At 38.6% G+C, this 22,960-nt stretch overlaps 1 protein-coding gene across 2 annotated transcripts in view; it reads left to right on the top strand.

The window, feature by feature from the left end:
- LOC128031576 (parkin coregulated gene protein-like) overlaps positions 1-22,960 on the top strand; it is a 75,622-nt gene that overhangs the window by 5,422 nt on the left and 47,240 nt on the right. Inside the window, exon 2 of one of the 2 annotated variants that reach the window (XM_052619896.1) lies at positions 11,523-11,657. The exons of the other annotated variant lie outside the window; for it this stretch is intronic. Coding sequence (XP_052475856.1) covers positions 11,523-11,657 — 135 coding nt within the window. The remainder of the gene's footprint in view (positions 1-11,522; positions 11,658-22,960) is intronic. 2 annotated transcript variants of the gene reach the window in all.

Below are 22,960 nucleotides of genomic sequence, written 5' to 3'. Positions count from 1 at the left end.
GCCATCCATCCATCCATGTCCATCTTCATCCATCTGTCCTTTCATCAGGTCTGACTACATCCATCCATCTGTCCTTCCATCCATCTGCTCATCATGTCTGATGGAGAAATAATTATGTGAATGTCACTTGCAGGGCTGCATCTCAGCACTGATGCTCTATTACTCCAAAACCCTCTCTGCTCTGAATGTCCTTGAACACGTGGCATCTGGAAATGTTATTGCCTGCTAAATTTTCCCCTTTTCCCTTGGCACTTTTCTTGTGTATTTCACATTTCAAACAGCAACATGAAACTGTGGATTAGTACTTTAGAGGCTGCATATGCACGCAAACTTCTAAATGCTTTCTTTAAACTTAGATAGCTGTGGCTCTTTTGGGCTTTATAGTTTATCTCCAAAAGTGCTTTGTTATGAAAAAGCAGCTTTTAATCCAAAGATGAATGTATAATTGGCAGAACTTAGAAGAATGTTTGCACATGTCACTTTCGGGCTCTCTGTGACCTTTTCTGTGGTATTTAGAAAAAGTTGTACTCTGCTAGACGTTGCCTCTTTAAATTAAGTTCTCTGTTAAAATGCCATCTAGGCTATAATTATACTTTTTTTCAGGATCTAATAGCTGAGATACTGTATGCTTTTTATGTAATCTGTTTAAATCCGATTTACGTCACATGACGAAGTCATTATTCAGTAAAATCCTTGCTGTCCATCATTGTTCACCTCTTGTTCTCATTGTTTCATGATGCATTTTTAGTGCTTTTAGTAACAGCAGAAAGAGCTTGTGTTTCCAAAAATACATAGCTTCTGCCTTCTAATAATATGGGCTTTGTATAAGTAAAATTACAATCGTAGATAAATATGAGTTTTCAACAGGTTTGGTGTCTCAGTGAGAGTGACTGTGATGCCCAAGATGAGGCTGATATGAGTGATAGTGACAGAAAAGGAAATGAAGTGATAGTTAGAGCACGATTCAGATAAATCTGTTAGATAGCATCTGTGACCCATGATTGGGATTCGATTCTGTGTCTTTATAGACAGCAGGCTCAGGAAAGTGTGATTGGATGTGTTTGTCAATAGCGGTTAGAGCATGGCAGACAAAAGACAATCAATATGCAACATATGCTAGCCGTTCTGGAGATAAGATGACTTACAACCGTTTGGCAGGAAGGGAAAACATCAATATTACCTTTTCAGTATAAAAATTAGAAAATATATATAGGTTCGAAAGCAAATATGAGTGAAAAGCTAATAAAACAATCATGAGCAAAAGCAAATGCAAAGTTTGAGTGAGGCGAGCATGTCGAAACCTGAAGATGGTTATGTGAAGGTTTAGCAGCCGGTTAACTCGTTTCAAGATTACATTAAAACAGAGAGTGCCCTTGGATTCGATTCAGGGTCACAGTCACAGCCATAGGATGGACCAGGTGTCATGGACTGTTATTTAGCTCAAGGCCTTGTGACCGCCCACATACTTTTAGCACAAAAAAACACTGTTGGGAGGAAATCAATACACCCTAGAAAAGTCACGTCATGCCAGTATGCTCCACAATGTCCTTTCGTTCTTCATTTAAAAAAAAATCTTTAAGAAGTACATCGCCATTATGTTGACCTGACCTTTTGGAATGGATGGGCTATTGGGAGTCCTGAATGAATTTGATCAGCTACAGAGACTTGTTAAACAAATAACAAGAGGATGTAATGTGATGCATTGTGATTACTCCTAAGGCTGTTAGTTGATTTGATTTCTTTAATCGATGCTTGTGACCTACGGTTTTGTCCAAATTGACTTACAGTTCACTTATTACAGGGACAGTCCTTGAGGAGCAACCTTAGGTTAAGTGCCTTACTGGATGGTGCTCCTGGTTTCCAGCCAACTATAACAACTGCACTACATTAGTTTGCAAGCAGGAGAGTACCCAGCAAGGTTCCACCCATTTGTGGGCCATAATACATTTTTTCTTGGATTATCTGATAGAGAATTCAAAGAACAGCATTTATTTGAAATAAGATTCAGAACATCCTTGATTGAATAAAAGTATTACTTTCTTAAAAACCTTGTATTCCACATACGTTTTATGGTGATTATAACTTGAGAAGTGTGTGAGATTTATGTTTTTCTAATTTTTCAATTATTTATTTTCAAAATAAAATATATATTATACTTTTTTGAAAAATGTTTTTTTTAAAGTAACTTAGTGGAAACTACTTTACAAGGCAGCCAAGAAAAAAAGAAAAGAAATAGAAAAACAACTTTTATTTCTTAATCTCTTTTCTTTGAATGAATATTTTTTATTTCTAACCTTTCACTTAATGTTTTTGTTTCTTTGAATCTTTTAACATGTTTTATCTTTCAGACTTTGAACACAACTGCAGTGCAGGCTTTCTCTTCTGAAGAGCAGTCTTTGTGTATATTTCTATGTGAACGTCCCTCTTCTCTATTATAATATTGTCAGCTTTGATTAGGAATTGTGAATTTTTTTTTTCAGAGTAGGCAAGGGTTCTGTTGCATGCTCACTTAACTGTTTGGCTCCTCTTTTACTAAAGAGGACAGTTGCCTTTCAAAACCTGAGGGGACTCCTGATAATCTGTATACTATGTCCTTTCTCTTTAGTTTTCTTTCTTATGCCAATGCAAAATGTGCCAGAAGAGTTAGCTCTCTGTTTGAAGAGAGTGAAATTAGTTTAGTTTAGTTTAGTCACATTCTCTTTGGTATTCTATGATTTTCTTTTATCTGCTTGCATTTATCACTTTAGACAGTAGTCACTGTTACTTTACTTCAGGGTTACTTTAGAGAAATGTGTTGCGTGAAACATGATTTGATATCATGTTTGAGTTTTTTGTAATTTAGTGTTTTTTTGTTTGTTTGTTTGTTTTTTTAGGTGAAGGAATTGCTTCCAATTATCTCCTGAGAAAATGCCCCTGATGTGTTAATCACAAAGGCTAGTTCTAAAGCAATTGCAGATACAGTAGATTTGATGATTAGGCTTTTTCAGTTGTTGGTCCTCAATTAATTATTCTGATTACTCAAGCAATCCGTGGTCTGGTTGAATTAACAATAGACTAGAATGAACAGGCTAGCTCTAGCTCTTTTTTAATGATGTGAAACAGTTGTCTAAAGAATATACCGGTAATCATATTTTCATGTAATTATAGATGACCAAATTGTGGTGACAAATTTATACTAAAACTAAAAGTTAAACTAAAAGTTAAACTACTATAGCATCATGTGTCAATGTCAAAAAATGAATTGCAATGATTATTAATGACAAGTGATTTCTGTTTATTATTTTTGATTTGGTTCAGAGAATGTAAATGAAATCTTACTCAACTGCTTTAGATATGTCCTGGTTCTCAGCAAGAGCTTCCATGTGTGTGAGCATAGCTAGTTTTATCACTACTGAATGGGAAACAAGGCAGCGGTTTTCTGTGTGAATGTTCCATCTAAATTAATACACACATAATCAGATGTGTTATTTTTCATCATTTGATGAAACATTGTGGTGCCTGTTAAGCTTGAAATCAGCAGTGGAATGTTGCCTCAATGTTTGTCAGCCAAAAGACACCACATCTTGTAATCTCTGCTGAGGATGACGAGCTTATTGTGATGATGAACACAGCTCTGACCTGAAAATCTGATGGTGTTCCAATATAAGAACATTTTTCTTCCAAAGACACTAGAAGCAAAACAGGGAGTATGATTAATTACAACTTTAATTTTCTAATTTAAAATGTCTAGATGCTGGCAGCATAGCATGGATCTCTTGACAGCAGATAATGCATCAATAATCTGAACAGAACTGCTGACCAACAGTAAAAAAATCACTCATCTTACACACATCTATATACATACACACTCTTAGAGATGTCCATATGTCTCTTTGTAGATTGCAGGGAGTGTGCTGATGGAATGTGTCTGATATTTCGCAATCATGGATGTTACTCTTTAGAGCTGTTAAATTGGTCTGCACAGTCCTGAATAGATGCAGGTCTGATTACTGATCATAGCAGTAAATGTAAAGTGTGGTAAGACTCATCACTGGTGACCAGATGTGTGTTTGTGTGTGTGTGTTTGTGTAACACAAAGATCTACAGACATTCTTTAACGACATAGCAGCACTATTTTGAAATGTCTTGGACAACATTGTCACTTACAGTGGTATTTTTGCCTTGAGTCTTTGTTAATTTCTTGTGCGGATGCATAGAAGTGTTAAGCGTATGGAAAATACTTTTTCTGATACAAATTGGAATGACAGATGGATTATTAAAATGTTTTATAACTTTTCCTACCGCACATGGCTCATCCAGGTTTATATTAAGACTATTAAAACAACATCTTTATTTTCTGTGAAGGTTTGTGGTGTCACTGACTGAAGGTGATTCTTATAGGATTATAAGATTATGCAGGAGAGTTTTACTAGGAAAGCTAGAAAATGCAGATCAGGGTTGTTGAAGGAGGATATTTTTGCCACGACCTTGCTTTCTTGTATTTGTGTATTCTTGGAGCTGTGGGAATGTTTGTGATCTTTATGTACTGTATGATCAGCTAAATTAAGGGTGAAAGCTGGTTGCCTTGTTGTACAGTATGTTGCCTTACTGAACCAAGCTGAAGTCAAAATGCATTTATTTAGGTTTTGTACAAGATTAGAGTGACTGTCTGAAGAAAATCAGCATTGTGTGACCATTTTCAAGCTTTTTTTCTTTGGCTTTTCTTATAATTGAATACATGATGTTCGTTTCATCCCTCATTCGCTTTTGTTCTCCACAGTGTGCGTTGGCGTCTTTGCTGGTTTGTTGTCATTTTTCATCGGAATCAGGAGTGTCTCAGATGAGCTCTGTCTCCTCACAGGGACAACACACTCACTAGCATTCAGCAGGCTACTGGCGGGGAGGAGTGTTTAATCAGGAAAAGGAAAGACAAGGAGAATATTTCAAATGTCAGATTTTTCTAACACAAATGATAGAATTGATAGGCTTAATGAAATTACAACACATCTAAATTCCTGTATTTCTTTAACAAACAACAAATAAATCTGTGTTATTTAACTTTAAAACTACACTACCTTTTAAAATTTGGGGGTTGGTATGATTTTATGTTCTTGAAAGATGTCTCAGCTCACCAATGCTGCATTTATTTGATCAAAAATACTGTAAAAGGAATAATATTGTGAAATATTAATACAATTAATACCATTTTCATTTATAAAGCTGAATTCTCAGCAGCAATTACTCAAGTCTTTAGTGTCACATGATCTTTCAGAAATCAGTCTAATATTCTTATTACAAATGTTGAATTAAGTGTGCTTAATATTTTTTTTGTAGAAACCATAACACATTTTTTTCAGGTTTCTTTGATAAATAAATTAAAAAGGAACCAAGTATTTGAAAATATGTTTATGTAACATTAAATACACATATAATAATTTCTTTCTTTTTTTTTTAAATACCTCACAGACCCCAAACTTTTGAACCGTAGTGGATGTTTAGCATGTCACTGAAGAAAGTCGAAATCAGGCATCCATCCTTATCGAATAAATCAGACACTGGTGTTATTTCAGAGTTTTATCACCATCACAGAAGGCTGTTGTTCTCAATTAAATTCTCACACTTTCAGTGTAAACGTTATATAATGTCTGTCTGTTTCATATAATTTGTATCGTTATGAAAGAGAGTTTTATGGAAAAGGTTTTATGGATATTGATACCATATCAAGCAGCTTACGCTCATATTTCTCACTTTGCATCTACAGTGAATTGTACTACTCATTTCAGATAGATGGATAGACAGATGAGCCATCACATTGTCTGATAGTTTGGCGCTGGTTGACTCTTCCTTTAGGTTGTGTGTGTATATTAGTGGGTGGATCAGTGAGTATGCTTGTGGAGGTGAATGCTCCATGAATAAAGGGAGGTAATTTAGTTGCCTGCAACGGTTGTGTGAAGTCTGACCTTATCAAAGCAGCCTCTGTTTTTTCTGCTAAACCTGGTGAGTCACCAGCCAAACACACACACACACACATACACACACTATCAGAAATTGAATGATATTGTCAGGGGAATGTGTCCTGTGAGAATAGGAGGCGAGAGAGAACAGTGGAAATGTTAATGTGGGTTTCACCTGGCTGAGCGGAGAGCTGCAACCCCTCACTATGAATCCATCAGAGGCTCTCAGAAGCAGTTTAGGAGCTCAGAGAGAGCCTGAGAGATGTGGCCTCAGCTTGGGCAGGTGATTGATCACCTTCATGGAATCACACCATCTCCAATGCGAAGTCAGTCAGAGGATTAATGAGCTTCTCTCTTTCTCTCTCTGAGGTAGAGCAGTTTCCAGTGATTGAAACCGCTTTCATAGAAACAGATGGCTGAGGACTCACAGCTCACTCCCCAGATGAGTGTGTGTTCTCAGTTTAACTGCAGGTAGAATGGACTCTGCTGTCATCATCTTCCTTCACTCACAGGAAGTGCTCACTTGACCATCATGTGGAGCACATTTACTTCCTGCCCATCCATCACAGGTGTAAAAACATCTGTAAACATTCTGCTGCCATATAAATCATTTTTAATGTACTTTTAAGTATTCTGCGACAAGGACAAAAATCTAAACCTTTCATGTGATTTCTTTATAAAGAAATGAGGGCCAGTTAGTATTCATTGAAAGTTTGACCAGATATCTTTGTCGTTTGATTTTATTAAGAAAAGAAAGTGCAACTTTCACATATTTTGTAGGGATAAAAATATGTTGCCGTAATTTCACATTTTCAAAACACTTTTCCCACCAAGTAAAATGTATTGTTGACAAAGGTACAAATTATCTTTCTGCAAATCTTTATATATTTTTTATCATTATGTAATGCAAATGTATATACTCTTCTTTGAATTTGGCCATGACAGGATGGACATATTTTGTGGTTTACTCGAAAACTGTCTGCTTGCAGTTATTTTATAAAAGATGCAGGAGCTTTACCAATGTGCATTTGTAACTCCCTACAGCCTCCTTAATAAAAACAAATATGAATTTTAGCAGAAAATCTCACATTTTTATTTTGAAAACTGTAAAGCCACTAAGGCACTTTATAGTGAAATTATAGACTAATATATATATTAGATATATTATATCAGTTTTGTCATCTTCTGATTGGTCGTCTTCAGATAGATTGCAAAATCATCTAGTTCAACCACGCATACACCACGAATTTAAACTGACAGTGTCCAATTATTTTTACATGTTAAAAAATTATCGGGAGGTCGGGTGGTGCTCGTAAGGTTTTCATAATTATTCTCACACACGGAACGAGCAACGACCATGCGAGCATCTGCAATTGTTTCTCCCAAGAAAAAAGTAATAATCTGCGAGCTCGTACGACAGCAAAAATCGCACTCTGTATGCCTGCCTTAAGTCCTTAAGAACAACGAGGCCGGCCAAGGGAGAAGTGAAAAGTGATAGCTTTTTATGCCAGACTTGGAATGTTGTTTCAAGTGGACTGAACTTGTGACCGAGGATAGTGGTTGGACTGCTGACTGGAGATTGTGACACTCTTTGCTAAAGGGATTAATGCAGTGATCCAGTTTCTAAGCTATTCTATTAAGAAAAGTCACTGGGAAGTGTGACAATAAGTTTTTCTACCCAGACAGCAACGTAGTGTTGGCCCAGATCCGGCCCAAATCTGGCCCACATGAAATCCATGCGGGCCAGATGTGGGCCAGATCTGGGCCGAAACTGCTTGCTGTCTGGGTACTCAGATGTTTTTGTGTGTGCACACTGCACAGCGTGATCTCCGAGATCTCTCTCTCTCTCTGTGTGTGTGTGAGTGGTGTGTGTGTTTATGTGTGTCAATGAAAGCAGTGCATTAATGTAGAACGGCGATTAAATTGACTTGGAACTACCTTGTGCATTAAATGGTTTTAATGCATACTTGCCAGCCAATCAGAATCGAGTATTCAGACAGACCATGGTATAAAGTATTCTTTTAATTGTGATGGTTTTGGCTCACATTTACATTTCTCAACAAATTAGAATACTTTATAAGACCAATACAAAAAAGTAAAGTAAGTATATAGTTCAAAGATTTTCCTTTTGTCTTCTCAATGATTAAAATCCATGTCATGTCCGCCGGGTTGGCCACACCCAGAAAATAACAGCTGATAAACGACACGTCACAGCTGTCAGATGAGGCTTCTGAGGAAGACTGCAGGTTGCAGTCGAAACATGTCAAGGTAAAGAAAAAGCTTTTTTTTCTCCACCTGAACGTTTTTGTCTTTCTAGAAAAAAACTGTCTGGATTTTAAAGTAAGTATGTTTATTTACTGTACATGTACTCAATACTTGGTTGGGGCTCCTTTTGCTTTAATTACTTCCTCAATTTGGCGTGGCATGGAGGTGATCAGTTTGTGGCACTGCTGAGGTGGTATGGAAGCCCAGGTTTCTTTGAAAGTGGCCTTCGGCTCATCTGCATTTTTTTGGTCTCTTGATTCTCATTTTCCTCTTGACAATACCCCATAGATTCTCTGTGGGGTTCAGGTCTGGTGAGTTTGCTGTTCAGTCAAGCACACAAACACCATGGTCATTTAACCAACTTTTGGTGCTTTTGTCAGTGTGCGCAGGTGCAAATTCCTGCTGGAAAATGAAATCAACATCTTCAAAAAGCTGGTCAGCAGAAGGAAGCATGAATTGCTCCAAAAAATTTTGGTAAACAGTTGCAGGGACTTTGGTTTACAAAAAAAAACACAATGGACCAACACCAGCAGATTACATTGCACCCCAAATCATCACAAACTGTGGAAACGTAACACTGGACTTCAAGCAACTTGGGCTATGAGCTTCTCCACCCTTCCTCCAGACTCTAGGACCTTGGTTACCAAATAAAATACAAAGCTTGCCATCATCTGAAAAGAGGACTTAGGACCACTGGGCAACAGTGCAGTTCTTATTCTCCTTAGACCAGGTAAGATGCCTCTGACATTGTCTTTAGTTAGGCTAATTCCTTGACACGTCTGTGTTTGGTGGCTCTGTATGCCTTGACCCCAGCCTCGGTCCATTCCTTGTGAAGTTTACTCAAATTATTGAATTGGTTTTGCTTGTCAATCTTTATAAGGCTGTAGTTCTCTTGGTTGGTTGCATCTTTTTCTTACACACTTTTTCCTTCCACTCAACTTTCTGTTAACATGCTTGGATACAGCACTCTGTGAAAAGCCAGCTTCTTTGTCAATGAATGTCTGGAAGACCCCAAGCAGTACGGGTTGGCAGCAACATATCCAGCACCATCAAACTGAATACTGGGGCCCCCCAAGGTTGTGTGTTGTGCCCCCTCCTCTTCACTCTACTGACGCATGACTGCACACCGTCACACAACTCCAACCTCTTCATGCAGTTTGCGGATGACACGACTGTGGTGGGTCTCATAAGAAACAAAGATGAGACAAACTACAGGAGCGAGGTGAGTGGCCTGGCCGGATGCTGCAGTGAAACAATCTCTCTCTGAACGTGGAGAAGACTAAGGAGATTATTGTAGACTTCAGGAGAGCACATATTCGAAACGTTCCTCTGACCATCAACAGTGCGACTGTGGAGAGAGTGAGCAGCACCAAGTTCCTGGGTGTGCACATCACAGAGGAACTCTCCTGGACCGACAACAGCGCAGCACTGGCCAAGAAATCACAGCAGCGTCTTTACTTCCTTCGCAAACTGAGAAGAGCCAGAGCCCCATGCTCTATCATGTACACCTTCTACAGAGGCACCATTGAAAGCATCAATGGTGAGCTGCATAACTGTGCCTGCAACGCGTCCTGCCGAAAGACTCTGCAACGCATAGTGAGAGCAGCTGAGAAGATCATTGTTGTCTCTCTCCCCTCCCTGCAGGATATTTATGGAAGGATATTTGCAGGATATTTATTGGTCTCACCAGCAAAGCCCTCTGCATTACACGTTATCCCAAACACCCATCACACAGCTTTTTCAGTGTGCTGCCATCAGGGAAGAAGGACAGGACTGAAGGACAGCTTCATTCACCAGGCTGTCAGGAAGCTGAACTCGCTCCCGAACTTGCCCCCCGTCCCTCTTCTGCCCCAGGCACCACTGAACTATGAAACACCCCCCCCCCCCAGATCTCACATCCCCCATCCCCAGGATCTTCCACACCCCCCACACCCCCCACACCCCACTGACATATGATTACATGCACCAGTCACTTTGGCCAGCATTGGTCTGCTCACTACCTCATTCACCATGGAACTGGCATCATTCTACCAAATCATCAGTCAGTTAAATAAAATAACTGCTCTTGAGCCCTTCGTCAATTTAATCAGACTGAATAATCTTCTTTTTGCACTAAAAATCTTTTATCTGCACTGTTTGTTCACTTCACAGATTTGCACTATATCTGCCATGTGCCTTGCGCTGCTTTATTTAACTTGATTTTTAATTTTATTATATGTCTTTTTTACATTCCCTTATTGTATAGTTGTATCTACATTTTATATTTGATCTAGATTTTTAGGCTCTACTGTTAATGTTATCTGTATGCACCGGGGGTCTGAGAGTAACACAATTTCGATTCTCTGTATGTATCTACTGTACATGCGGAAGAATTGACAATAAGACTTGTCAAGCAGACTTGACTTGACTTTGTGGCTTACCCTCCTCGTAAAGTGTGTCAATGATTATCTTCTGGACAACTTTCAGATCAGCAGTCTTCCCCATGATTGTGTAGCCTAGTGAACCAAACTGAGAGACCATTTTGAAGTCTCAGGAAACCTTTCCAGGTGTTTTGAGTTGATTTCCTGATTGGCATGTCACTATATTCTAATTTGTTGAATTGGTGGGTTTTTGTTAAATTTGAGCCAAAATCATCACAAATAAAAGAGCCAAAGACTTAAAGTACTTCACTCTGTGTGCATTGAATTTATTTAATAAACAAGTTTCACAATATGAGTTGAATTACTGAAATTAACTTTTCCACGACATTCTAATTTATTGAGATTTGTATGTATTAATGTGCCAAGACTAGAGCATGTTTCTTATATAATACATTAGCATAGTTATTTTGTTAACCATTAGCTTTATGCATTAATTTACATTTGAACAACCATAGCAATTAAGCAGAATAGCATGTCTGAATTATTCTCTGTGTGATTTTATTCAGATGAAGTCAGAGTTTAATGTCAAGGCCTGGAGCAAATCCCAGGGCAGCCACATTCTCACTATAGGGGCCTTCATGAGTTCAACTGTCTTGCTGAATAAACAACTCCCATTTCATTTTTTTTTTTAGCGTGTCACCATCTTGTTGTGGTAAATGCATCAGTTTATTTATACTGCTAATATGTGATCTGCTAGACATGAATTATATGAGGCAGACATTGTGAATAATTGATGGTTTGATGCTATAAAGCAGATATGCTTCCTCTGACATCAGACAGAGAGCAGATTTACATTGGGATGAAAGAGGATCAAAACCATTTAATTTTCTGTGATGGTTTTAGGCCTGCCATGCCTCTGATGACACAGCATCTAACAGGCTTTCTCTCTCTGTGTGTCTTGTAGGTGGTGGGCCCTCCAGCTGCAGGGGCTTTCAGAGAGAGGCCAGCTAAACCCACAGCTTTCCGTAAGTTCTATGAGCGTGGTGACTTTCCCATTGCACTGGAACATGACTCTAAAGGCAACCGCATCGCATGGAAAGTATGTAAAAACATAAGTTATGCTTCTATTTTCTTTGCAGTGCAATATATTTATCAGCTGTCCATGCACATTACTTACAGATATAGCTATTCACATACAAAATAAACCATAGGTGATTTATTTGCATTTAATTGAATTCCTGAAGTAGACCATTCTTGATTCATTTAAATGTGGCTTGAACTTGCACTTTCCCCAGTATATATTTTGACAAAAAAAAACAAACAAACAAACAAATACAGTCAAACAGCGATAATCTTGAATTGCCCTTAGTGGATAGTAATATATAGAAAAATCTCCATCTTGAGATAAATACTTGTGTGTGTGTGAGAGAGAGTATTATGCTTTGAAAAGTTAAAGAGCTCTGATCAATCAGAGCTCACTGTCCCCTCTGCACTACAGCTGTGTATGACCTAATAGTGGACTGTTGCGAGTCTCTGTGTGTGCCTGCAGGTTAGACATAGTGTTTATTTCATGAAGGTCGGCAGTAGTATTATCAGTGTTAACCTGCTGTCTGTGGACTAATTTAGAAAAATCAGAACAGTGCCTGACAAGCACGACTCGGAATAAACAACCTCACCACTACTATCCTTCATGAGTATTTCTCTTTTTTTTCCAGGTTGAAAAACTCTGAAAGCCTAGGCATGAATTATTAAAAGCAGATTTCAAAATGAATTTTCCTACGCTTTAGAAAAAATAATGTCTCTTTTTCGTTGTGTTGTTATGAAATTGCTGGGAGCCGACAGGAAGTGGTGTATGAAATTGTAGCTGTCACATCTAATGCATCTGTAATGCTTATTGATTTTCCTTCTCAGGCAGCCATTGATTTGATTCTGCTTTTCACACGCAGTATTTACATGGCTTCATTCGGTAAATATAATACAGGTATGCACGAGTAAAACCGTGCCCTAGGTGACCCCTGTAATATATGCGGTACGAGGTCACTTAGAGGTCATACTTGGTTTGAGTGTTTTATTATGCATATATTATTGTATGTTAAGTGTAAGTGGAACCAGCACATGTGTCTTGTTTTCATCTCCCTGGTTTAATCATGCAGATCTCTCATTGGGTCAATGATACAACACCCTGGGTCCTTCATTTATTACAAAATACCTGAAAAGTGCAATTAATAGATACAGTGGCTTTAATACACCTAAATTTATGTAAGCACGTTTTTAATTTCTGAATTAAAATTAAGTTTGATATATTTTGGGGGGCATTAAGTAAAACTATCAGTTGTGATATCATAATGAAAAAAAAAGCCTCATTAAAAGAATGCAATTCTTGGCAAAAGACTGAAGTTCTTTGACATGATCTTTGTATTATAATTTACATTATTATTAATACAAAATATATATAATATTTTCACAAAATTGTTTATCTGTCTCTTATTATTTGACAAAAAATTCAAAGTCATGGGATGAAACCAACATGCAGAAAAAAAACTACATAAAGCAGTATATTATAGATGGGGGCCCTTGCAGACCTTCATTATGTCAAGGTCAAAAAGTCTCTTAAAGTATTAGATAATTTGACATTTTTATGACAAAGCAAGATTTGTTTGCCATGTGAAATGAAATGTGCCTCAACTCTTTGAATCTTAATATTTAAATAACATTTATTAATGAATAGTTTATGATATTTGTAAAAAAGTAATCTAGTCTCAATTCGTCTTGTCTCCTCTGTTGAGTGTCAGTCCCCTTCTCTGTGCAGCAGGGAGCAGCAGTGCATTCTTTCAGGCATTTCAAAGTGTTTCCCCTTCTCCTCTTCTGCATACCTCCCAGTCTTTTCACTTTATTGTATACATGGTGGTTTAGACATTTTCGGGTTGGTTATTACTGTGTGCGTTTGCATCTTTAAACATAGATTTTTAAACTTTTGCTCACTGTGACCATTCAGATGTGTGTATTCAGGGAGGAGGTGTATGTGTCTAGTGATGTATGAGAACAGACGCTGCTGTTTAAATGTCAAGGGCAGTGTTTGAACGCACAGGGATGTGAAGTAGAGAACTGATATTTTTAGTTTCAATCTACGAAAGTCCTCACAATTCTCTCTCATGCTGTCTCCGCAGTTAAAGCTTTGACGTGATGTGTTGCAAACATGTGCAGTTCAGTGATAAGAGTAAGCAGGAGGTCTCTCTCACTCTTTTTCTCTCTGTGTATTTGAACATCTGTTGCATATGGCCCTGTTGCTATCAGAACAGTCCATCAATTTTATAGTGTTTCAAATTGTTTCCCAGGGATCTCCATCTCCATCGAGAGAGAGAGAGAGAGAGAGAGAGAGAGAAGGAGGAGAGAGAGCAATCTGATGTTGTGGTCACTGATAGGAATGAGAATCTAGCAGATCTCCAACAAACTCATATTTTTGGATACAGTTGTTTGCATTTAAAAGCCAGTTGTATAAAAAGGTGATGTAGTTTAAGAGCTTAAAGGGTTAGTTCACGCAAAAATAAAAAATTAGTTCATACATTTATTTTATATGATTTTCTTCTTCTGACGAATCCAGTCGGCGTTATATTTAATATTGTCTTTGATCTTTCAAGCTGTTTAATGGAACTCAGCGGGTGTTGCATGCATCAGTCCAAAAGAAGTTAAATAAAAAGGGCCCATCCATAAAAAAAAAGGAGTGTCTCACACAGCTCTGTGGGTTGAACAAAGGCCTCCTGTAGTTAATCGATGCATTTTTGTAAGAAAAATAACCTTATTCAAAACGTAATAATCACTTTAATCTATCTTGCGCCAACAGTTGTCCACAGAAGTAGCTCTGGGAGGATGACGTATGAGGTCGGTGTTGCGCATGCGCCAGTGAGTCTCGTGAAAACAAACATTTGTTAACGGAAGCAAAGGAAAACCAGTCTCCTCTTGGCTTGAATATTACTCTGACTGGATTCATCAGAGAGAAGAAAGGATGTACCTAGGATGTACTCATGTACTTATTTTAATTTTTGGGTGAAGTAACCCTTTTAAAGCAATTAAAAAGCCTTTTTTTTCTACAGCGTATAAAATTGCCAATTGCCAATCGCCATGCCAACGATTGGCAATTAAGTCAGATTGCGTCAGCAATTTTGGAAAATCACGCCACAATGTTCAAGCTTCCCAAGACCCAACAAACACTAAATAAACACAGTAAAATGATTTTTTTGGATGAGGCAGTGTGAACTAGCTGTAATGCTTCACACCAAGACGAATATTCGGTGTGATTTTTTTTTTTTGATAAACATTCTAAATATTAATGAACAGCTGTTAATGAATCTATTTAGACAAACAGAAACATCAACCTGTTTGTGCTTCTGCATTTTTAGAGAGAGTTGTTCTAATCTTTAACTGTGACGAAAACTTGCCAGTCAATAATATTTGCGATAAAATTGACAGAATTTTCATGCTGAACATTTGTTTTGGTGTGAACAGGTCTTTAAAGAATTGAATGATTTTGTGATCCTGATCGCATTTGTTTACTAATTATTATTATAATAATTATTATATTAATTGTTGTATTATCTGTTCTTTTAGTAGCCTGCATTTGTTAGTGTTTTTATTCAGACAGTGATTGATTCATTAAACCGTTTCAAATCAGTAACTTATATATTTGAGCCTTTTTAATGACTTAAAAATCATTTGATTAATGATTCAGAGCACAGGCTCTTCTGAATAAGAATAGGTTGTTTCCATTCCATCCATTCTACCTCACATCCATCCATCCATGTCATCCTTCAACTTTATCAATTATTCCAAGGCATTCTGTGTTCTAATTTTTCCTCCTCTTATGTTTTTTTTTAGAAGAGAATTGTGACGAGTATAAAATCGAAGAAGCATTTTATAGAAAACATCAATGTAAACTTGATTCCTGCTATCATGCTGCTGACTGGGGAGGGTAGGGGAGGGGGGCAATCAATTAATCTGATCAAGTGCTTCAGGAAATGGAGAGGGTAAGCGATCTTATCCATTCAATCCCCTGATTGAATTATGTCAGCAGGAGAAGACCTGTATGCATGAGTGTGTGGCAGTCTGTGTAACACTGCAGACACAGCACTGAGGTGGGGTGTTTCTATTTTTCCTCTTTTTTTTTTAAATCTCCATCTGCACATTAGCATTTTAATGGGCGGTACCTTATGTGAGCACAGACCCTCTCCTGACAGCTATATGACCTGTCCAAGGAGAGGTATTACTCTCAGGAGTTAATCCCACAGTCCACTTTGGAATTCAAGAGCAGCCTTATTATACACCTGTTTAAATACAGAGAGAAGAAAAGAGCAGCTCCTTCTGAATGCCTTCAATCTTTTTACAAAAACACCCTGTCACTGGTAGTTGCCTGCATAGATTTTTGTACATTTTTATTTAAATTCTGGGCTGGAGAGAGATCAGGCAGTTCAATAACATCCTCTTGCCTTTCAAAGGGAAATAGTTGATATGGTTAAAGCCGAAAGCAAATTTCCAATGCCTTTTCCAAATGCTAATGCCATCTTTGCCATGGTAGCTAAGCTCTGGAAACTCTTTTGAGTCAATCACCTGAGCCATAAATGCCATGTGCTTAATCACTCTGCATGAAAATGACGTTTTGATTAGCTGATGGTACCACAAGTGACTATCCTAGGTTTTGACGTCAAAGGAAGCAGATAGGGAAAATAGCCGTTATTTGCGCACTCTCATGTTGTTCCAAACCTGCATGATATTCTTTCTTCTCCAGAACACAAAAGAAGACATTTTTGGCTTGCTGTTTTTGTCCACACTGTTAAAATGGTTGCAATTGTAAAAAAAAAAAAAAAAAAAAAAAAAAAAAAAAAAAAAAATATATATATATATATATATATATATATATATATATATATATATATATATATATATATATATATATATATATATATATATATGTCAATGAGTTAATTGTGAGCATATTTGGTGAAAAAATGTAAAAAAGATTTGTCTGTCAAATTCATGTGTTTTAGGAGTCAAAATAGTATATAATTATAATATAGTTTATGTTGAAAATCAGTAAAAGAACATTCCCAAAAGTCCCTTTTTGACACTATTTTATATAAATAATATTGTTTCTTCTTTTTTTTTTTTTACGTTTTCTGTTAGTTAATGTTAACTGCATTATATTAAGTGGGATGTCCATAAACCAAAGCCAAAACACCATCATATAATTTAAAAATAATATTTATAAAATACAATAATAATACAACATCTTGCCCACATAATTATGTAGTATCAGCATCTGCCAGCAGGGGCTGACAATACATGCTAACCAATCAAACTTTCACCCCCATGTTTAACACCTAACTGGAATTATCTGGGAGGTTGAAAAATAAAGAGAGGGAGTAATGAAAATAAAAGATCATTCTCTCTGGAATTGAGAGTAGGCGCTTAATTAATTTTACTTATGGGCTGCTAGTAGAAATGTGTTTTATCGATCACCTACAGTATATTTGCCCGTAGACCTGCCTAATGTAATGGCTTGGAATAACTCCAGCAAGGGATTGTGGGTAATTTACAGAAGGGCATTTGAAGATTTGAATGTCAGAATCTTCAAACTGACACAATGCTTGTGTGGCAACAGTGCTCCAGATCAGCTGGGGTTTAACGAAATGGAAAAATGATATGAAATGCTTGGAAGTTTGAAAATTGTGTTTTCTTGATGACTGATTATGCTCTTTCCAGCTTTCTCTCCTTCCAGCCTTAAATAAAGATAGTCTTTCCATGCCATTTACTTTATTAGAAATATGGAATCTGGGTGAGTTGCAGTCATTGATGTATCTGAACTTAAAGATTGGTGCCTTTGAGAGCCCAGACTTTGGCTGGAGTAGAGAGACGCATCGGGGCTGGGGGTCTAGGATCAGTCGTTCTGCCCCAGCGTGAGCCACGGAGCTGCTATTGATTGACATGCTCATAGCCAGCAGGCTGCAGATCTAAATAGAGCCTTTAATTAACTAAATGGAGCCATAGCAGCTGGATGCCAAACACTCCTCAGCATAGAGAATGAGCAGGGCACACACTAATGTCAAATACTAATGCTAGCAGCGCACGTGGCTGGCAGAGGGAAACTGACTCGGGGTAGGCAGTTATTTGATATTCTTCCTCCTTCTACCTCACACCGCAGTCTAACTTTTGCTGTATTCCCTGACCCATTACTAACTTAGAGACACCTTTAACTCACTCTGTCCCCTCATGCAAAGCTTTTCCCCTTTTATCATTTTTTCTTCTTCAAAGACATCATCCTCACTCTCTGCACACACTCTCTCTCTCCACTTGCTCTCATTCCTGTCCACTCATCCATTCTGTCAGAGGTTAATTGGTTTGGAAATGATTCTATTCATTCTGGATGGTAATGCTGTTATCCTAAGAAAGAAGAAATATGCCACACATGCACTTAAGCCTAATTTGAAAGAAAGGATGGGGGGAGGGGGGTAGGAGAGAAAGAAATCCAATTTAATCTAGCCTGACTTTTTTTTTTTCACCCAGGCTTGTCCCCACAAGTCTTTTATTAAACTTATGGCAGAATTTCATTACCTTGAAAGCTTTTTCTCCCCCCTCGTTTGAGAGGATAGACGGCCCTAATGTCTTTCTTGTAACCTCAAGGTCGATGTGTTTGGATTGGTGGAGGTGCTCGAGCATCGCTGTGATTAATGCACTGTATGATACGCACGCAAATACGCACTCGCTGCAGATGAAAGTGCCCCTGTCACTGCCCTTGTTGTGAATCAGGAAAGACATTGATATTCAAATTCAGGCACCCATGGGGCTGTTCATGTCTCCCAGGTGTAGCGACACCACCTCCCTGGCCGCGTCTTTGTCTGGCTACTTTCTCTGTCTGTCTCCCAAATGGCTGCTCTGTAACTCTCTGACCTTCTCACTCCCTGCAGCTGCTCAGATGATGACTCTCTGTCCCACTGACTGTCTCTCCGGCTGTTCCTGTCTCCCTGCAGCTCTGCAGTCACCCTACAGCTGTTCTCTCTGTATACAGTCTCTCTGATTGTCTTTCTCTCTCTTATCTGCCTTGACGGTCTTGGTCCTCACATGAACTCTCTACTTTACTCTCTATCCATCCATCATGTAGAGTTAGTATTCTTACCCCTTGTTGACTGTATTTGATGTTTAAAATATGTACCCATAAGTTTGTGATTACAGTTGAATTTCTGTTTATCCTGTTAACATATTGATGAAGATCACTAAAGATATGGCAACACCACATACTGTATGAAAAAGTGAAATATAATTTTATCTTTCAAGGCCCAGTAGGTCCCATTCCCACAGGACACTAATTTCCGATGGCAGTGTGAGTAGCTAGGTTGTAGCTCCAGCACCCTCTCTCTTTCTTTCTCGCTCTTTCTTTCTCTGACTCAAATGACATTTCATGGTACAGTAGGTGATATTAGGCACAATCACCAGCCTATTTCTGGTGCTCTGGGGAGCCCTGAGAACCCCCACACATTCACAGAACAGAGACTGATCTTCCGGCAGTTTAGCTATAGTGTGTGGGAAGTGATTGTAGGGTTAGTTCAGACTGAGGTTCAGGCTGTGTCTAAAACCTGAAAAAATACAATATGTAAAATACGGAGGTAGGATGGCACTGAGGCGTGTTTGAACAAGATGCTTTTAATTTGTGTGTTTGTTTTGGCTGAAAAGGATCATTCTGCCATCATTTCCTCACTCATGAACTCAGAAAAAAACTGTCACTGAGGCTGTAACCTCTCAAAATGTACTATGTAAACCTTAGGTACTAATATCTATATCTGTTCACTCTGTGAACAGCCAGCTTCTTTGGCATGAATGTTTGTGGCTTACCCTCCTTGTGAAGGGTGCCAATGATTGTCTTCCAATGATTATCAGATCAGTAGTCTTCCCCATGATTGTGTAGCCTAGTGAACCAAACTAATTCTGCATTCAATTCCTCCTGGGAAGTTCGTACTTATGAGTTGACAAGTTGTAATTATGACGTTGGGTGCATTCAAGTCAGTTTAGTTGGCACAAGATGGCGAGAAAATACAATAGGGTTTGTTAACTCTGCTTATAGAAAATGTAGAGTACTAAAAAATTAACATCAACAACAGACATTGCATCCATCGATCCATCGAATTCTGTCATATTTCTCATTGACAAGCCCCCAACTCGGAAACTCTGAGATTAAAGAGATTAAATCTAATTTATTGAAATACTGTTTTTACATGTACAATCAAAGTCAATATTGGACAGTGTTGGACCCACTGCCTTTCAATGGACAAGTTCCAACAGTTCTTTGTCTTGGACAAACCATTCTTCAAAATAGATTTTGTGTTTTGCAGAAGAAATAAATATATGCAGGTTTGGATGAGTAAATGATGGCAGAATTTTTCATTGTTAGGTTAACGATCTCTTTAAATAATACATTTTTATTTTTATGATCTATTTCAACTGAGAAATACGCATTGCAGACAAAGAATATGTGCTTAGTGATGTTTAATGCTCATTTGAATTAGTTCCAGATCATTTAAAGCTCAAGGATTGCATGGACGTTTAACCTTTTGCTTTCCAGGCCAGATCTGTTCACTGCACCACCCTACCCATGATCACCTACATTTGCAGCTGTATAGATCTGTCTCATCCCGAGTAGATGCAACGGAATTTCCGTCTAGGTCACATTGTAAATCTCATTAGCAAATTTGTCAAGCTTTTCTCCATTATGGGGTCTTGACGGCCTTTGTTTCCTGATGGATGTGACTTTGAGTCACTACATCAGAACTGATGATCCTGCCTCTGAGTCCTTATCTCCACACCTAACACACGCAAACATGCAGGATAGATGAGAAATAGAGATGGATAGAGAGAGGAGATGGAGCAGAGAGAGGGGAGGGGTTGCTGACTACATGCATATCTCTTTTCCTTCTTTTGTGATAATGCAAGTGTGATGGAAGAGACGGAACGAAGGATGCTGTCAAAGTGTCACCTTGCTTTGTTCTTGTCACGCATAAGAAACAGAATGACTGCGTAGGCCGGAGAGAGACGCGACGTCCTGCTGGCTATCAAACACCTCCTTTCACACCAACTGCTCTCAAAAAATGGACAGCTACTGTCCGAAAAAAGACAAAACAACAGCAAAGCAATGTTGAGGGAAGAAACAGAGGAAGAGACACGGATTGTGGCTTGTAAGCCTTCAAGAGCGGGGCAGAGGAGGTGGCACTATTTTAAGACGCTGAATTATGGATGAGGGGCTAAGGTGACAACCACATCTGTAACCCCAAAATGGCTGAAAACTGACCCAGCACTGTGACTAAATCTTATTACACTCCAGAGCACCTCTGACTATGGCCAGAGTATGTGTGAGTTTGTATCGCTCTGTGTGGCTGTACAGTAAGTGTTTGTTTTGTGCCTGTATTGTTCGAGTGTGTGTGTGTGTTTTGTTGTCTCTAACATGAGACACAGAGGCAGGATCCTAAAAGTGCTGAGCTGTTGTATTTGTCTCCTCCCTTACATTCCACAAATCAGCATCTTTTTCTCTATGTCAGAGACGTCCTCTGAGAGACAGACCCCCTCTCACTGTTTACAGTGTGTGAGACACAGACCCCCCGCAGACCTGTTCACAGGAGGTTTCATCAGCCTCTTTGTGTGTTTCCATTATCTCTGCAGCAAAAACACCCACCCAATAGCTCTATTCTTTGTTATTACTACATAGGCAGTGATATGGAAATGGAAACTTGTTAGTGTCTGATTTGAAACACTCTCCAGGAACTCAGAAAACTTGACTGTGTAGTTGATTACAGGAGAGTTTGCTGTTAGCATGTTTCTATGCTATAGACATACAAAAATATTGGATAAATGAATCCATTTTTTATTACACTGAAGCTTTTATTGCTGCCTTTTAGCATTTCTTCACAATCTTGGATTTATTTCACTGAGCTCAGTGCAAGACATTTTGGGACTGTCTTTTTTGAGAAGGATACATGTGAACCTACCTTTGAATGTGCTTAAAACAACATATCTTAGCCTTGAAATACCTAGCTCAATAGGTTTTGGATGAGAGCTTAAGTTCTGATGGATGGGTTGATAATAGGGGAACTTCACAGGTACTAGAGAAAAAGGGGGAATGGAGCACAAATTCACACTGACTTTCAAAAACATAAACAAAGCATCAATGTCTTCAGACTCACTTAGAAACTTGCAGGAAAGTGTGTTGCAGCTGGTTGAAGCTAAACTCTGCAGGACGTTGGCTCTCCTGGAGCAGCATAGAACACTTCTGAGCTACGAAGCCGCATGATGTGTCATTCTTCTGTTGGTCACGTCTTAACCTGATATAGTTTTGCTGGGCAAAATTCACCAAACTTGAACCTTGGAAACAAAGCAAAATGCGAAACTTCTTTGTGTGAGTTTGTGTTTCCTGTCTCATGATTTTGCATGCATATGAATAGGAGTCAGAGGAATGAAAAGCACTTTGTGTTTAGTCTCTTGGATGCATGCACAAATACTGAATCTTAATATGTTTTATGTCACTAAACATATGTTCAACAGCTATTATGAGGCTAAATAATAGGGAGAGAAGAAGTCAGACAAGAAAAGGCAATGTAAAGTTTAGAAAATGATGAAAGAAAAGGGATGAGAACAGAAACAGCGAGCAGGTGAAGCATGTGTTTTGGTGTGGGGTTAAACAGAGCATGGTCTGTCCTAATGAGGGACATTTAGGCTGTGTGCAAATGGTCTGTTTTTCTCTAGTGGAAATTGTGTTGGCCTGGGAGGCTCTGAGAACAATCTATTAGTCCATACGTGCAGTGAACATCAGTACCATCCTGTGACGAGTGGGGCGGGGCCGAGAGACGTGGGAACAAGAGCGAGGCCGGTGGAGTGATTGGGAAATGAGCGTGCTCGACCCACCGGTCTCGAGTCCCACGGAGGAGATGGATGGATATAAAACCGGAGCGACGACAGTGACGGAGGAGAGAGGACCAGGCCTGGGCTTTTATTTGTGTTCGGTTTTTATTTGTGCGTGACAGTCCGCGAGGGGCTGTTGCGCTGTTTAATGTTTATTTTGTTATTAAAGTTTCTGATTGATTGTCCGCCGGTTCCCACCCCCTTCTTCCCAATGATTATGTAGGTTATATTGTTACACATCCATTTTTGTTGCTTGCTAGACAAATTACTTATTTCAGATTTCTAAAGTCTTTCTGCTAAATGGAGCTTTAGATTGTTTTGTAGACGCATCACATTTTGTGGTTTTATGATCATGCAGCTATTGGAACAATCGGTGGAATGCCAGATTCATCCAAAGGAAATGTGAGTTTTCCATGTCCGCTCATCCTTGATCCTTTTGCTGATTTCACTTCATCACCACTGCAAATGTTT

The sequence above is a fragment of the Carassius gibelio genome, chromosome A17 (assembly GCF_023724105.1).
Source record: "Carassius gibelio isolate Cgi1373 ecotype wild population from Czech Republic chromosome A17, carGib1.2-hapl.c, whole genome shotgun sequence".
NCBI classification, from domain to species: domain Eukaryota; kingdom Metazoa; phylum Chordata; class Actinopteri; order Cypriniformes; family Cyprinidae; genus Carassius; species Carassius gibelio.
The sequence above is the reverse complement of the archived record's forward strand: the minus strand, read 5'-3'. Positions and strand labels throughout refer to the sequence as shown.